This window comes from Aspergillus foveolatus (assembly GCF_047715535.1).
Source record: "Aspergillus foveolatus strain CBS 279.81 unplaced genomic scaffold BDW70scaffold_39, whole genome shotgun sequence".
NCBI lineage: Eukaryota > Fungi > Ascomycota > Eurotiomycetes > Eurotiales > Aspergillaceae > Aspergillus > Aspergillus foveolatus.
Window position 1 is genome coordinate 143,444 of NW_027396103.1, and position 16,681 is coordinate 160,124.

A 16,681-nucleotide genomic window follows, 5' to 3' on the forward strand; every position below is an offset into this window, starting at 1 on the left:
TCCTACTATCATTGTACGGCTTAAAGCCAACCTGGAAGACTGATGATCATGCAAGACGAGCCTTTTAATGAGGGGGCTGCTTGGGACAGAGCAGTCTTGCTGGCCGCGCAGGGTACTGCTCCGAGATATCTTGTGACTACGCTTGCGGGCATGACACTCCCCACTATGAGTCAAGTTCAGTACTTCTTGCTTTCAACAGTGAAAGCGATCCGACTATGGATAATGTGTCTGAAAGACGGCCCGGGGCAGCGGGACGACTTCCGCAACCTCGCGAGTATCGGACTATGGTCTCCGTTGACCGGGGTCTCCCGATCAAATACCGACAATAGCTGCACTTCCGTAATCCCGGTGGCCTGAGTCCTTAGTCTGACTCTCGCGGCGTAGCGGCAAGGACGATCATAGCGGGCCTAAATGCAGACGGTGCACCGCGGTCGGCACGAGCCGTCGCTGCGCACAAGTATCGAAGGCAGCTAGAAGCTTTCGTGCAGTAGTGCAACGTTTATTGCCAAGTGGATTTCGTATCTAAGGGGAAGTATCAATGTCTCCACTTCCGGAGCAACGGATGTATATGGAGTAGACTCACATCACGTATTTTCTCGATGCCGTATACTTCATTGGCAAAACCATGCACTTATCACAAGCAAGGAGGAACTATTTCTGGAAGAACCGCCTGACTGAATCTTCAAATAGAAAAAACGTCAGTGAAGCTTCTGCCTGTGGTTACTGGTTGCCTACCAACTCAATTTCAAAGCCTCAATGTACCAAGCCGGGCCTGACCTGAAACAAGAGTCCCAAGAATAGTGGGAACCAAGCTTTACCACGGACTCCACACGCGATAATTCTCCGGAATAGCCAAGCAGAGATTCCTACCAAGATGCAACTCACCGGGGCCAAAATTGGTACCTGGTCGTCGCAGATCCAAAGTCAACACTCTGCTTGGACCCGCCGGCAATACCAGCACTCGCATTCAAAACCTTCAATTCAAGCACCACTAACCATTACAACGCGCGTGGTATGTGAGTAACAGTCTGTTGGAACGGTTACATCTACAGTCCGTACTTTTGTTGATACCGGGGAAATCTCGGATATGCTAGCGGGTCCCAGACTACAATAGGCCGACTAAACGAGTAGTCTTGGTACAGTCAGGAGTCTCCTGGGTGGAATTTATGTCAAGAACGATTTCAGTCACCCGTACAGCCTGCAAGGGTCCCTCTGTATCAATACCAAGAGTCTGGTACGGCAGCATACTGACGCCATTAGCCCAACGCCTCTCGTGGAGGGATCGACTCTGCAGCAGATCTGGCTGCACCGTAGATCGACCCGACGCCAGATCTTAGTAACCCAAGCACTAGTAGGCGTTTAACAACGCCACACATTCGTACCTATCTTCACAGCAGTAGGAGAGAGAGATGTAAACAATGAACTAGAAAAACTGTTATTGAGACGAGATTCGAAGTAGTCTTGAAGATCTTGTCTCTATAATTCCGAGGTGCTGCTCGTAGTTCCATATCAGTGGAAGCATCGTAAAACGGGCTAATCGTAATATACCAGCTTGGTTAGTGCTTTTGGTTAGTGCTGTACTCCGTACAGGGCGACGGGGCAGTAACTGAGGCGTACCGAGGCTGGTTAAGTTGGTATGTGCACATGAATGCCCTATTCTAGAAATATTCGGCTTGATTATCGATTATTGTACATTTTATGCACCAACTTGCCGTCTCTAGGCTTCCAATTTGCGGGCTTCCGCTAGACCATGACACAGCCCGTATCCGCCGCAAGTCATGGAAAAGAGCGGCTTTGTTCCAAGATAGATCTTAATATCATGAAGCATCATAGGCGGCAGCCTCGGTGCCCGAACGCCTCAGGATCCAGGACCGTCGATTCTGTGCTCCGCAGGGCTTCTCCCATTGTAGTGCTTCGTCCTATTCTGCGGGGGGACTTTTCCAGACAGAATGTTCTGTTCCAGAACTGCGGTATTTTCTATTTATTTGTTTCATAAGTATAATGCTCTGATCCCATTCGCTAGATTCAGTCTGGATATCCTGTACCTTCTTGGCACGCATTGAAAGACATCATAGAGCAGACTTAGAGCAGGGTATATAATAGGCGGGGTCTCTTTGCTTTTTCCAAGACCAAACCACAAGCCTCCCGTTGACGATAAACCTTGAGTTGAACTCGGTTGTGTACATTTTCAAGCCTTCTATTCATATACCCAACTACTATAACCCTTCAACACGACTGCCGGTCAGCCGTCTCTTAACAAAGATGCATTGGGTCTCTGGTACATGGCTCTGGGCCAAGCACAAGTATGTCCATTGGCCTGAACCACCTCTAGAGTCCTTTCCTACCAATATACTAATGCGCTGCAATAGAGCGTCCCGTTCGACTTCGTCAGGAGCACCTATCTACTTTGAACAACCAAAGGGCACAAGTGAACGTCGGAACCGCCCACGAACCTGGTCCCTCCCAACAAACCCGCCAGATGACTCTTCCACAGCAAGCTCTCGGAGCCGTGGTAGCAGTTACAGCCAGAGCCACGGCTACGGCCACGGCCATACTCACAGCGTCCACCGCGTCGAGACGTACAGCCAGGCCCAGTACAACAATCCCATGGCGGTCGCGCAACTGCGCTGCATTCGCTGCGGCGGTCTTCGCTCGCGCGAATACCACTACCGACACTTCGATGACCCAGTCAAATACCCCTCTGTCGGGATCTGCTCAAGGCAAAGAACGAGGTGTGCGAGGGCGAAATCCGCGGCAATGGATCCCCCCGCGACGGCGGTTGCGCCTGTTTGTGATATCCCTGAATTGCCAGATACGTCTACGTCCAGGCCCAAGACCGCGTCTGGGGAGATCGACCCAGATAGGTATTATGGGCTGTCTACGAATTTGATGAAAATAAAAAGTTTGGGTTGAACCTAGTGCGTGTTGTTGCTTAGCCTGTAGGGGTGTAGGTAGAACAGAAGCGGGGGAGGGGTATTGCCTCAGGTCCAACTGTGCGAGACTCGGGTGTTGATCTGAGCTGTCTTCCTACCCACCTTTGTATGGACTATTTGACTATGGAGAGGCCATAACGCGATAAGCGCGACTCGGTCTTGGGCGCTGCCACAAAGCACGGGCTCCCAAGGGGCTTGGGCTCGTGAGGGGCTTGGGAAAGCCCCTGAGAAAACACCTCGTCGAATTTATCCTACTCAGTTTGCGCGATCCTGATGAAGATGCCCCGGGGAAAAGAAGTCATGAGTCTTTTTCGCCTGACTTTCGCGGATCTACAGCAAGACGGCCCTGGGTAGAGTGTCTTCTGCATTGTGAAAGACATCAACACTAGGTATCAGCCATTGAGCTGGCCCACGGGATCTTCAGACGTCCGCTCAGATTTAGGTGAAACAGGTACTTTTGTATCCTAAAGAACAGGAGATCGATTAAGGGACAAAGACGGGATGACCCCCAGAAGCTAGCCCCTTAAACCTAGCCAAACCAGGTGTGTTTTGTGTGTTGTGTAGTTCCTGTATTAATATGCAGTCTAGAGGCTGATTATACAGTAAATACTCTGCGAGGAAACGTCGTATTATGCTATTTGCGTTGATAAGGAACATTATTCTTGCATGCATTATAGTTTCGGCATTGAATTGTTTTGGGAAACCGGAAAGATGGAAATGACAATGTAACAAGGGCTGATAATTAGGGCAGATGATCCCATTCGTGGTAATAATTCTGCAGAAAAAAGCATTCAGTCATAAGCCCTTTACCCCTCTATCGTGGGCCAATTTTCAAGGTAATCAGCAACGGTATAGCCTACCAATTCCATTTTTTATCTACAGGACCAACTTAACACGCTAGCAATGGACAAATGCACGAAGTACCTAGACCTCACTCAGTCTAACATTGAGTTGTCTGTACCAGCACTAATGGCGTGCTAATCATCCAGATTTACCCGGAGATGCATGGCACTGAATGTTGGCCTCGATGGCCGCGACTCATGTTTGATGAATAAACTTCTCTACGGAGAGTTTTATGCACTCAACCAAGCCTGCAGAGGTTGGTATATAGGCAGATATTTGACCTGACCGAGGTCGCTGAGAGCGGAAGTTCATATGGGCTTTTCTCCGCGGGCTTTTAGAGAGGACGTTGCTTTAGAGGTCTAATCATATTCCTGGATAGAGCTGAATCAAGCCCTTTTCCCCCTTCGTTGCGTGAAATATAACTTCTTCATGGCCGCTTGTAGGGTATCGAGGCATTTTATCAGACTAGCTGGGAACCGCAGGAAACGTCATCGATACCCACCACCCAGATATTTTACCAACAATAATCACTACCGCACCTCGTACTACCTATCGCAGGTTAGAGTAGCTGAGGGAGGGAAGGAATAGTTACTCAATGACGCAAATACCGGATACTCAGTTCAAACAGCTGATGATATTCGACTGGTCCACCGATACTGAAGCTCTCAAATATTTGGCTGAATTGGCACAGAATGGCAACTGTCATCGCGCTATCAATCCTGGTATTCCTGAACCAGTTCTACGGGGAGTTATTTGCTGACGCCAGCAGTAAAGCGGACGCGTCGCGATTCAGAAAGTCCTCTTCCTGATGCCCATGAACGCCTTAGAAGCAGCAAACGAGGATCCAACCATTTTCTCGAATGCACATTCTCTTGCTCTTCCTAGTAGCACGCGGAGAACAGAGATTGTTGGTCGTATTCGTTTTCCCTCACTCAGCTAATGGAAGAAACCGAGTTGATTATATGACGGCTATGGCAGAGCATGATGTGGGGAAGGGTTATACTATCATAATAACCAGTTACCCGGCGTGAGGCTCATTATAAATCATCACTATGGTTTGTTTACTCTAGGCTGCGTAATATCATGATATGTCAACCATTATTGCTGGCAAGAGTATATATTACATCGTAGCGTTGTTATTAATGGAAAGTTAGCCATTGGCATACTAGAGAGCGTCCAGCAAACAAGAAAGAAATCACGATTGCACTAAGAAAAGAGCTAGTGCTAGCCTGAGATATTATGATCTTTCTGGACCTTCTAGGGTCGAAGATTCAGGTACAGTATGCATCAGCTGCTTGTGAGATGCAGAAGTGGTTAAGACGTGCCAATACGTCGGGCCGTTGTTTTCCCGATCGGAAGCGGGTGAACCCGGGGCCGAGTCCTCTCACGCTGGCTCTTAGGCAAGGTCGTTACCAAACCGGGCGACTCCCAATCGCTTGTACCTGAGTCTCTTTGCGAATTGCGTTTAGATAACATCAGTCAATTCTTTCCGTGCAAAACTAAGTCATGAAGGATGATTAATCTTATGACGTATTTTTAATATCACGTTCTGCTGCATTAAATGCAATACTACTTTCTTTCCCAAGTGAGAAAAATGAGCCAGAGGGTAGAGCAGCCGCTGGCTGTACGCGAGGCTGAGACGTGTGCGCCACGTCAACGGCCAGGGAGGATGTCGCCCCTTTCTTTTCTTCTTCAGTCTGATTTCATCAACTTATGAGCCACTTTCACTATCATCAGCCGGCTGAAAGAGTGTACTTTCACTCAGGCGCTGTCTCTCTATGCTCCTCTCCATAGTGCCGGGCTCTGTGGGTTCCCGTCCTGCGATCAGCCGGCTCACCGCCAACCTGAGCCCACTATGGCTATGCCAACCCTCGACCCGAACCTGTACACCGTCGCGTGGATCGCTCCACTTGAGATCGAGGTACAGGCCGCCAGGCATATATTGGATAAGGTGCATTCGGGAAGGTTCCCTGTCGGTCCTGGCGATGATTACTTGTTCCATGCGGGTGAGTTACACGGGCATAATGTCGTGATCGCAACGTTTGCTGCCGGCCAGCCGTATGGCACGAACTCTGCAACATCACTCGCAAGCCACGTGAAGAAATTTTTCCCGAACCTCTGGTTTGGTCTTCTCGTAGGTGTTGCTGCCGGTCTCCCGGACCTCTCATGTTCACCTCCGCGCGATATCCGATTAGGCGATGTCATTGTAGCTTATTCTCCCCCGGGTGGAGATTATCCAGCAATTATACCTTACGGACTGGGCAAGCAGAAGGGAGACGTTGGCTTTGAGTTGCTGCGCAATGGGCATTCCCTTCCTCAGACGGAACGCATTGTGGGCTCCGCAATTGGTAAGATCAAAGCGGAAAAACGGGACGCGCAGGCGATAGTGGATTACTACAGGGATATAGCAGAAACGGCGACAAAGTTTCCAGATCCGGGGCAAGAAAATGACTTGCTTTACCTCCCCGGCGAGAACCTACCAGTTCCACGACAACACCGGCCGGACGCAGAGCGCACGCGTGTATGGTACGGATCAGTCGGGTCCGGCGACAAGTTACTCAAAAGTAGCGGAGACCGGGATGAAATTAGAGACAAATATAATGTGATTGGCCTAGAAATGGAGGCTGCGGGTGTCCTGAACGCAATTCCGGTGGGAGTCATTCGAGGGGTCTGCGATTACGGCGACGAGCGAAAAAATAAAGACTGGCAGCCCTATGCGGCGGTGATGGCAGCGGCATTTGCAAAAGCTGTGTTGTTAGAAATCCCCCCAAAGTCTGCTGCTTCAGTAAATATGAAAGTGAATATGAAACCTGGTGAGTTGTCATGTCAACTCATTTGGAAAGGCTTTGTGCTAACTTACTTCACCAAGTATTCACGGAGGCAGACTATTCCTGTCTGCGAGATCTGTTAGTTACTGATCCAGAAACTGAGCTACGACGCATTGAAGCCACGAAGGGCGGTTTACTGGATGACTCGTTTCGATGGGTCTTGGATAATGCTGAGTTTCAGAAATGGCATAGCAGCCCCCAGAGCCAGTTGCTTTGGATCAAGGGAGATGCTGGCAAGGGCAAGACCATGCTTATGATTGGAATCATCAATAAGCTTGTACGGCAAGTTCGGTCAAATCCGTTGCAGTCAATAGCCTACTTCCTGTGCCAAGCAACTGATCCCAGATTGAACAATGCCACCAGTATCTTGCGGGGCCTGATGTATATGCTGATACAACAACAGCCACGTCTAATCTCACATTTGCGAGAAAGACATGACATCAATCCAGAGCTGTTTGAAAGTGAAAATATGTTTTACAGCTTGTCTGTGATCTTTGAAAACATGATCCTAGATTCCGCACATGCCATAACTTATCTACTTGTTGATGCTCTTGATGAGTGTGAAACAGGTTTATCTGATCTGCTCAAACTTATTGCAAGGGCCAAATCTATATCATCTGCTTGGTTGAAGTGGATTGTCTCCAGCCGAAATAGGGATGATATTGAGCAAGAACTAGAATTTGGGAACAAGGAAGCCAAACTCAGCTTGGAACTCAATACAAATCATATATCCGATGCTGTTGCCACATATATTTATCACAGAGTATCTCGGCAGAAAGCACTTCAACGCAACAGGATCCTCTTGAAACAGGTCAAGGAACAACTGCTACACAATTCAAGTGGCACATTCTTATGGGTGGCCTTGGTGATCCAAGAAATGAAAAAGTGTCAGAGTTCAGCAGCAATTATTGAGTTGTTAAAAAGAACTCCCCAGGGCTTAACCCCACTCTATGATCGAATGCTTCAACAGATACAACAATTGAAGGGCCTCGACCACAAGCTATGCATATTAACCCTCGCCATTGTTACGCATGGATACCGACCACTCCACCTGCATGAATTGAGTTGCTTAGTTGGCTTGAACAGGCAACTATACGCCTTTGGTGATATGGAGAATATCATCAGCATGTGTAGTTCATTCCTTACTATTCAGGATGACTACATTTATCTAATACATCAATCTGCAAAAGACTACCTCAGTAATGTCAATGTATTCACTGGCATTTTTCCATCCGGGGTCTCTGCAATACATCACAGAATATTCCGCGAGTCACTCCAGAGCCTCTCAGTCAAACTACGACGCAATATCTATAATCTTGCTGATCCAAGTGTTTCAGCTTCCGAGATAGCAAACTTCCGACCTGACCCTGACCCGCTGTTCGACCTGCGATATAGTTGCACGTATTGGCTGGACCATTACCTTGAGGCTCTTTCCACATGTGCTAAAGGAATCAATTCGAAAGAAATTGAGGTAGTATCTGATTTCTTCAAAAGGCATCTGCTTCATTGGCTCGAGAGCCTTGGTCTTATTGGTGAGGTGCGACATGGAATCTCAACTCTAAAATGGCTTGTCCACCAACAGCAGGTATGTGGATTCGAACAATATTCAATAAGTCTACCTAACCTAGTATAGAAGCAAGGTGCCGTCCCACCCAGCCCTAGTTTAACATCTAGGGGTGGTATTTGGACAATATTTAGCAGACGGAGGGCGGCGAATTTGCCGGCTCCCAATCAATCCGCTGGTTGTAAGCAGCATAAGCACGTGCTCAAAGAGTTCGAGAGGTTTGCGACTAGCTGTGCCTCTATAATAGAACAGGCACCTTTACAAGCATATGGTGCTGCACTTGCCTTCTGCCCTCAAGCTAGTGAAGGCAAGAATCTTTTTTGGGGTGAACGGTTAGATTTCATAAATGGTGCATCTGCCATGCAAACCTCGTGGGATCCGTGCATGCAACGCCTGGAGGGCCATATGGATAGGGTCAACGCTGTGGTATTTTCACCAGATGGGCAGACAGTCGCGTCCGCCTCAGATGACCGCACCGTCCGGGTCTGGGATTCGGCGACAGGGGTGGAACGCCGCACCCTGAAAGGCCACACGAATTGGGTCAGGGCAGTGGCTTTTTCATCAGATGGGCAGACGCTCGCCTCTGCCTCAGATGACTGTACTGTTCGTCTTTGGAATCTGGCTACAAGGGCTGAATGCCGCACACTGCAGGGCCACACGAGTTGCGTCAGTGCGGTGGCCTTCTCACCAGATGGACAGACAGTCGCGTCCGCCTCGTATGATCACACTGTCCGGCTTTGGGATCTGGCCACGGGAGTTGAGCGCTGCACTCTGCAGGGCCATACGAATTGGGTCAGCGCGGTGGCCTTCTCACCAGATGGCCAGACGGTCGTGTCCGCTTCAGACGACTCCACCATCCGATTCTGGGATCTGACCATGGGAACTGAAAGCTGCACCCTGCATGGCTATACAAGAAGGGTCCGCGCAGTGGCCTTCTCACCAGATGCGCAGACTGTCGCGTTCGCCTCAGCTGATGGTACCGTCCGGCTCTGGGATCCGGCAATGGGGTTGGAACACCGCCCCCTGAAGGGTCACACAGATTGGGTCAGTGCGGTGGGTTTCTCACCAGATGGCCAGACGTTCGCATCAGCCTCAAATGATTACACCGTCCGGCTCTGTGATCTGACCACGGGAGCTGAACGCTGCATCCTGCAGGGCCATGCGGCTAGGGTCGGCGCGGTGGCATTCTCACCAGACGGGCAGACAGTCGCGTCCGCCTCAGATGACCGCACCGTCCGGCTCTGGGACCTGGCCATGGGGGTGGAACATCGCACCCTGACGGGCCACACTGGGTGGGTCAGAGTGGTGGTTTTGTCGCCAGATGGGCACACAGTCGTGTCGGCCGCAGACGATCCCACCATCCGGCTCTGGGATCTGGCCACGGGAGCTGAACGCCGCATCTTACAGGGCCATGCGGCTAGGGTCGGTGCGGTGACATTCTCACCAGACGGGCAGACAATCGCGTCCGCCTCAGATGACCACACCGTCCGGCTCTGGGACCTGGCCATGGGGGTGGAACATCGCACCCTGAAGGGCCACACTGGGTGGGTCAGTGCGGTGGCCTTCTCACCAGATGGGCAGACAGTCGCGTCCGCCTCAGTTGATGGCACCGTCCGCCTTTGGGATCCGGTCACGGGAGTTGGGCGCTGCACTCTGCAGGGCCACACGGGTTGGATCCGCGCGGTAGCCTTCTCACCAGATGGGCAAACAGTCGCGTCTGCCTCAGTTGATGGCACCGTCCGGCTTTGGGATCCGGCCACGGGGGTGGAACGCCGCACCCTGAAGGGCCACACTGGTTGGGTCCGCGCGATGGCTTTCTCAACAAATGGCCAGACATTGGCGTCCGCCTCGTATGATCACACTGTCCGACTTTGGGATCTGGCCACCGGAGTTGAGCACTGCAGCCTGCAGGGTCACACGGGTTGGATTCGCGCAGTAGCCTTCTCACCAAATGGGCAAACAGTCGCGTCCGCCTCAGTTGATGGGACCATCCGGCTCTGGGACCCGGCCACGGGTGTTCTAATAGATAAACATCAACTTGGCGTAGTAGTGACCTCCTTACTTTTTTCAGCTGATGACTGTCTCAAAACTGACCGCGGCTCATTCTCCTTGAACCCCCAGCATTCCGGCTCGTCCAGTGACCCAGACGGGAATCGAGTACTTGTCCGTGAGGAATGGGTAACCCGTAATGGGAAGCGTCTGATATGGCTTCCACCAGAGTATCGCGCAACATGTGTGGTTACCAGTGGTAACACCGTGGTTCTTGGTCATATGTCAGGCCTCTTGACATTCCTCTGGTTGAAATAACGTCTTCCATGCTGTCCGACGCTTCTTATTTTAGATTAAATTATCATCCTCAACATTCGAATTCCTATTATCATTGTAAAGGATGGTCTGCGGAAAGTCTTTCCTATATAGTAGTTATCTTGGTGTTTGGGATATTCTATCGTGGTTTCACAGCTTAAGCACCAATGGTTATCACCAATCAAGTTTATCGAGGGATAGCTTTCTTGTGGACAATGCCTAAATGCATAGCTCATCTACTATGCCAGTCCTGCCTATCACATCATGTGGCACAATCTTTATTTAGTATTACTGTAAGTAGTGTCAGTGTTACAAGGCTGAATGTAAACAAAGCTGGACAAGAACTGCTCAACACTCTGTATCATGGATAACTAGGGCAAGAAACAGTTGCGCATGGATGCTTGACCAAGATCATGGCTACAGATACCTACAGGTTTGATACAAATCTTTTTATTTACCTAAATACCTTCTATCGCACTCACTAGCCAAATTAAAATCAGTATTTCCATCGAATGAGATTTTAGAAAATCGTCTGTCAGTGTAAGGACATCAGGGCTGCGTCTTTAGGCTCTTCCGAAGAAACAGGTCAATATAGCTTTCGATATCAGAGGCTTTTCTGTAAACCTGCTGCCCATGCACAAAAGCCTTTCCTAATCTCTCTACCTTTACTCAATACCATCTGGGCTTCTTGAATAGAAAAGGGCGAAGGCTTGTGTTAACCACAATCGCTTTTCCCATTATAGGTACCCGTGTACTTGACTTCTTTGAAACCTATTATGCGACGTTCCTACCTGGTTGCAGATGTAATTATATACATTCTCCATCTTCCCTGTTCCTGGTCCCTGGCCGCAATGCGGCGGCGCGGCATCTGCCACACTGCCTCCAACAGATACTTGCCACTCCTTTCAGCTCGCTTCATGATTTGATGGTAATTCTATCTCTAAAAAGCTGTCCATATTTTCGTCGATGCTGGTAATTCCCTCCCTGAAAAAGCGTTGACGGTTCTAGCGGAACTGTTATTCTTCATATTTCTTTGTCTTTATTGCTGTTAAACCAATAACCTTTCCATGTTGCAAATTAATCAAGTTTGCAGGTGGTTTTGTCCCTCTTTTGTCAATTGATGGTTGTTTGTTAGAGTGAGATCACATTTCTACCAGGCTTTGTTCCATTTCTGTCCACGAATAACCTCCATAGTTGTCAAAATGAGCATTTCCGTCAGAATATCATGTAAGAGCACCTATGGAGGAAATGAAAGAGGGGTAGAAGTTAACAAGCACACAAGTCACTACTGTCTAGCAAGATCTGAAGTATACGGGTGTCTGAAGCCCTCTACAAGAACCATCATAGTACCTCCGACACTAATCTATCCTGCTGACACCCGTCTCAGTACCTGCTCGGCCACGTGGTTCTAAGGGCCCTGACTACCTGGCTGACAAATATTTTAGAGGTCCAATCAATTTTGATATCGATCTCTGAGCACCTCTCCTTTCGTATATGTACGTGCTTGAAAGCCTAGCTCTCTAACCGTCCTATTTTGTCTACGTCATTACTTTGCTCTGATTATATTCTAAGCCTGCACCTAACAGGTCAGGAGGCGGGAGAGCAGGGGAGAGGAAGAACAATCTGATACTAAACAGTAGTAGCTCCATGCTCGCCATTGTACTAGTCCATTCGCCCCGCTTATTTGCTACATAGATACCATTTTCTCCGCTGATAGTTGGCTACTCGATAAATAATGGGCATGAATATGCCCTGCAGATAGTGTGCCTAGACTGCGGCAACATCCGCGATATATCCAAATTTGCATATCCAAATATCCGCAGCGATACGATATGGATAGTAGAAGGTATCCGCAATGCGGATTTGGATATTTTGTGGATAGACAAACAAACCAAACATGACTATATCTGTTACTGCACAATTTATGCACGATTTGTATGTAATATATTGTTCAAGGAGTGTATTGAGTCACAATCTAAACATGAGATTCTTGATGCCAACAATATATCAAGCTGTATTTAGAAGACTTCTAATCTGCTGCTGGCACAATACAGACTCAGGAATATATTCAGAGATAGATAATGGAATAGATACAACAGACAGGCTACAGAGTCAGGCTACTACCAATAACGGTGGCATGTTTATGCAACAAGGTCTGGTAGTGATATATATTTGATCCATCCCGGGGAGTAGTATCATACAGAAGCCGTGTAGTGCTGGCAAGCTTGTCAAAGCCAGAACATGCGTATATTACTGATATTAATCAGCATATTATACGTCATATGTCAGGCTAGATTGGGTTAATCTAGCGAGAATTATGCTAGTGCGGATAGTAACAAGATATCCATATCGTATCCGCGTGGACTTGGATGTGGATAAAAATAGCAGCTCAGGTATCTGGTATCCGCATGAATACGATATGGATAGCATTTGCTATCTGATATCCGCGGATATGCCGCAGTCTAATGTGTGCCTATAAGGCTGCTATGGGCCAGTGGAGTGGTTGGCCTTTTCGGTGTAAACCAGATGGTGCACAGAACGCTTATGATATGGAGTCTGTGACCCAACGAGAGAGCATGCCTAGGCTTACAGGCCGGACTTAAATTAAAATCTAATATACATTGGATATCTTCTCCACGCTCGAAAACAACACCACCCACGTGGTCCCTCTCAACCAATCAGAACCCACCGACGATCCCTGCTGCCAACCTCCTTAAGCTGTCATGTCCAAGTCTTTCAATTTAAAGTCTCCCATTCCCCATCTCCCCAAGACATGAGAACAGTTTATGAGGGCATCCTCGACATGCTAACTTTTTTCTTCTCCCTGCTCTTCTCGAGGGTCTCTCTTGCCGGCAATGCCGTGGACAGTTTCTACCCTCCCCTGAACCACACGACCTATATCACCAATGCTTCGCTCGGCACATATGGCGGAGTCTTTCATGCTCCTCCAGACCAGGCTAGTGCCACTGGAGACAGCGTCTACAATTACTGTACTATGCCTCATCCGCACGTAGACACCTATTCCCTGCCTTCCCCTGTTGCAAACGGTTCCGTGGGCGCGAAGTTGGTGTATCTGGAGTATATTCAAAGACACCAGAGGCGGACGCCTTATAATATTTTACCGGGAGGAGAGGTTTGCTTCTAAATTTCCCCTTCGCATAGGATGTTTGTTCTGACACGCACATGCAGAACCAAAAATACAACTGCGACGCGATTCACCCACACCTCTTCGCAGCCCCTTCATCTGGCGCTCCAGCACCATTGCAGGTTTATGGACAGGCATATACAGATCCCACCAATCCTTTCTTGACAGATTATGTCAACGGCTCCTGCCAGTACCCACAACTCACGATCGGCGGGTATCTCGACGGGTACCAGCACGGACGAGATCTGCACGAGGTATACAGCAAAAAACTCGGTCTTGTGCCCTCCAATCTTACCCATGACGACAGACGCGTGTGGCTACGCTCCAGCACCTCACCGCTCACGCAGGGGTCAGCGGGCGGCGTCCTTCGTGGTCTATGGCCGAGCCGCAAGGGGCCATTGCCGCTCCATCAGCAGGCTGAGAGCGTCGACACAATTAACCGCGGGTTCCCATGTGCTAAACGCGATACACTTCTAAACGCGATCCAGTCAACAGTCGAGTGGAAGGAGCATCTTACGGTTACTAGCGGTTTGCGGAGTAAGCTTGCGGATATGTTTGATGCACAGGATGAATCCGCCTGGCTGGACACCTGGGACCACTTTGCGGATAATTTTCAGGGTCGGCTGTGTAACGGCTATGACCTGCCTTGTCGTCTTCAAGACCAGTCTCAATGCGTGTCAAGGCAACAAGCAGAAAAGGTCTTCCGCGCGGGAGACTGGATGTACAACTACTGGTGGCGGAAGAATCCGAATGTTACCGAGTACATTCAGACTGTTGAGGGTCTCTTTATCGCGGAGCTAGTGAGGAACTTTGAACTGGTGCAAAGTGGGAGCTCGGAAGTTGTGTATTCTCATACATTTGCGCATGACGGAGATGTTGCGCCGCTCCTTGGGGCGTTGGGTATCAAGGCGCTGAGGTGGCCGGGAATGGGGTCGAACATTGCGTTTGAGATTTGGTATGCATCCTTTTTTCTTTTTCAGCTTCTTTCCACACTAGGGTCAGCCACTAATGATTGTATAGGGCGACAGAGACAGATGAGTTCTATGCGAGGGTGTTGTATAGCGGGCGGACCATAGAGACAGTTCATGGAGTGCTAGAGTGGATTCCCATACAAAGGCTGATTGAGATTCTCAGCCCCTTTATTCCGGAAGATATCGTTGCTCTATGTAAATGATGCGGTGTAAATAAGACCGCAAGAGATAGTCTTGGTCTATATAAGAATCTATTGTCTATTGTTCGGAAGTGATGATGCGCCCGTTCCACACCAAACACCTCCGCCACTACCCGGGCGTGCTCATTTCCCATTCTAGCATCAAGTTGGAGCCCTAATCCTCCGCCCTCTTCACCTTCTGGCTTCTGCCAGGAACGATACTGCTCAAGTCCCCAACGGGAACGGAGATGGGGAAATCAACCGCTTCTAGGATCTGCGTCAAGAAAATGTGCCAGACAGGAACGCAGAGTGCGAAATTGAAGGCGCCACCGGCCTAAACCCACGTTAGCTGTCGCCTGTCCGTTCTTGCGCGGGCTTTGATATCTATCAAAGATAGACTTACCACCAGCAATTTCTCAGCAAGCTCGTGGGCTCCATTCGCAATCTGAAAGAATGCACCGGCGACGAGGGAGAATGTGATGACAAGGAGGAATAGCGCGGAGAAGAGGCAGACGTTCGTCCGTATTGAGCAGATCAGATATATGAACGTTAGGAGGCCCAAAAAGAGGTAGTAAAAAGCTGCCGACAAAATCATATTAGCCATTTTCTATGTCTGTTCATGAATTGAGTAAAGATAAGTACCGATTGTTGCCGCGTATTCCCCTGTCTGCTGTCCCTCAAAAGAATTACCGGTAGGCGAGTAGTTCATCCCTGAAGCGAAGAATGGCATGAGCCCGCCTCCCTGAACAAGCCAGAACGTCCCTAGAACCAACGTTAGCCTGGCGCGAGTGGTAGGTAGATCAACTGCGGTGCCGCACCATATGTAAAGAAGATCGCGCAACTAAACGTATTTCCAATAATCCACTCGCCAATGCCACCCAGAATCTGGACAATGCCGCCGAAGAAGATATACGTGGGGACAAGGGCGCTACCATTCCCGCCGGCTCCGCGCCACCCCATCAGCATACAAGCATGGGGTGTAGACGCGATCAGGAACCCCATGAGGCAGATCGGGGTCGGATTCCCGAACTTCTTCCTCAGGTCCGTCTGCACGGAGGGGTGTTTGGGGGTCAGGTACAGCTTCTCGAAGGTTTCGCGGGAGATCGGGAGGAAGACACTCTCCGCGGTTTTCATGCGGTTCAGGTTGATCGTCTCGTCAGACGGTTTGTCTGTGATATCGCTCATGGTGGCGGGTGTACTTAGAGAATATGGAATGCGCGGGGAACAGGGTAGTCTTAGGACAAGGCGAGCGAGGTGAGGTGAAGCACAAATAAGAAGCGAGGTGCACTGCTTAAATACGCCCCTGGCGCGTCTTGTCGCGCTTCTCTTCTCCTCACCAAACATGCTCTAGCCCCTGATTCATGGTCATGGTTACATCCCAGCCAACGTGGCAGTGGAGCCAATTTTACCGTGGAGGGGACAATACTGCGGGGGAAGACCCCGAGGTATCTGGCCGCCATCTCAACCTGGCCAAAGATTGCCAAAAATTGGGCATTTACCGAGGCCTGGGGAGATGGGTGGAGAGGTCCAGATGGTGATAGCCGGGGAAGTGGGAATCGACGAATGCGAGAGCGGGGAAAGATCAGGGCTCCGCTATGTGGTCATGAACTTGCAGCGAGGGGCGAATCGCCTCTGGACCAGAATAGTCAACTGCAGAGCTTTATCAACAGCCCCTCACGATAGAGGCAGTGTATACACCAATCGCGGATCCGTGATATACTTTTCTTGCTTGAGAGTTTGCCAGGATTGACCGGCGCAGGACAAAAGCTCATCTCTTTGGCTCCTCAGCGAGGAACCGCTATGGTTGATTTTAAGCATGAATCCGCGGGGTAGGGCTGTGGAGACGGGATCAGACCCAGGGATCTGCACCCATTCAGACGCTATGGGCTGCTCGGCACTTGTTCTCTAGCTTCA

General features: G+C 49.6%; 5 protein-coding genes across 5 annotated transcripts; 3 read left to right on the forward strand and 2 right to left on the reverse strand.

The window, feature by feature from the left end:
• Positions 1–2,262: 2,262 nt before the first annotated feature.
• On the forward strand, positions 2,263–2,913 carry BDW70DRAFT_161702 (uncharacterized protein; the record flags this gene model as incomplete). The annotated part of the gene is made up of 2 exons (XM_073741017.1): positions 2,263–2,303; positions 2,370–2,913. The coding sequence occupies 2 exons, from the start codon at positions 2,263–2,265 to the stop codon at positions 2,911–2,913; spliced, it is 585 nt and encodes a 194-aa protein (XP_073594221.1).
• Positions 2,914–5,244: 2,331 nt separating this feature from the next.
• BDW70DRAFT_80854 (Pfs, NACHT and WD domain protein) lies at positions 5,245–10,557 on the forward strand. The gene is made up of 3 exons (XM_073744911.1): positions 5,245–6,589; positions 6,646–8,189; positions 8,238–10,557. The coding sequence occupies exons 1-3, from the start codon at positions 5,632–5,634 to the stop codon at positions 10,473–10,475; spliced, it is 4,740 nt and encodes a 1,579-aa protein (XP_073594222.1). The 5' UTR covers positions 5,245–5,631; the 3' UTR covers positions 10,476–10,557.
• Positions 10,558–12,684: 2,127 nt separating this feature from the next.
• BDW70DRAFT_139948 (uncharacterized protein) lies at positions 12,685–12,937 on the reverse strand. Its single transcript, XM_073737507.1, has one exon. It carries the CDS (start codon positions 12,900–12,902, stop codon positions 12,744–12,746), a length of 159 nt encoding a protein of 52 aa, XP_073594223.1. The 5' UTR covers positions 12,903–12,937; the 3' UTR covers positions 12,685–12,743.
• Positions 12,938–13,240: 303 nt separating this feature from the next.
• Positions 13,241–14,791, forward strand: BDW70DRAFT_169390 (histidine phosphatase superfamily; the record flags this gene model as incomplete). The annotated part of the gene is made up of 3 exons (XM_073742669.1): positions 13,241–13,605; positions 13,662–14,572; positions 14,638–14,791. Exons 1-3 carry the CDS (start codon positions 13,246–13,248, stop codon positions 14,789–14,791), a joined length of 1,425 nt encoding a protein of 474 aa, XP_073594224.1. The 5' UTR covers positions 13,241–13,245.
• Positions 14,792–14,942: 151 nt separating this feature from the next.
• Positions 14,943–15,952, reverse strand: BDW70DRAFT_161705 (putative plasma membrane ammonium transporter (Ato3); the record flags this gene model as incomplete). Its single annotated transcript, XM_073741018.1, has 4 exons — positions 14,943–15,101; positions 15,171–15,346; positions 15,410–15,529; positions 15,586–15,952. 4 exons carry the CDS (start codon positions 15,950–15,952, stop codon positions 14,943–14,945), a joined length of 822 nt encoding a protein of 273 aa, XP_073594225.1.
• Positions 15,953–16,681: the final 729 nt, after the last annotated feature.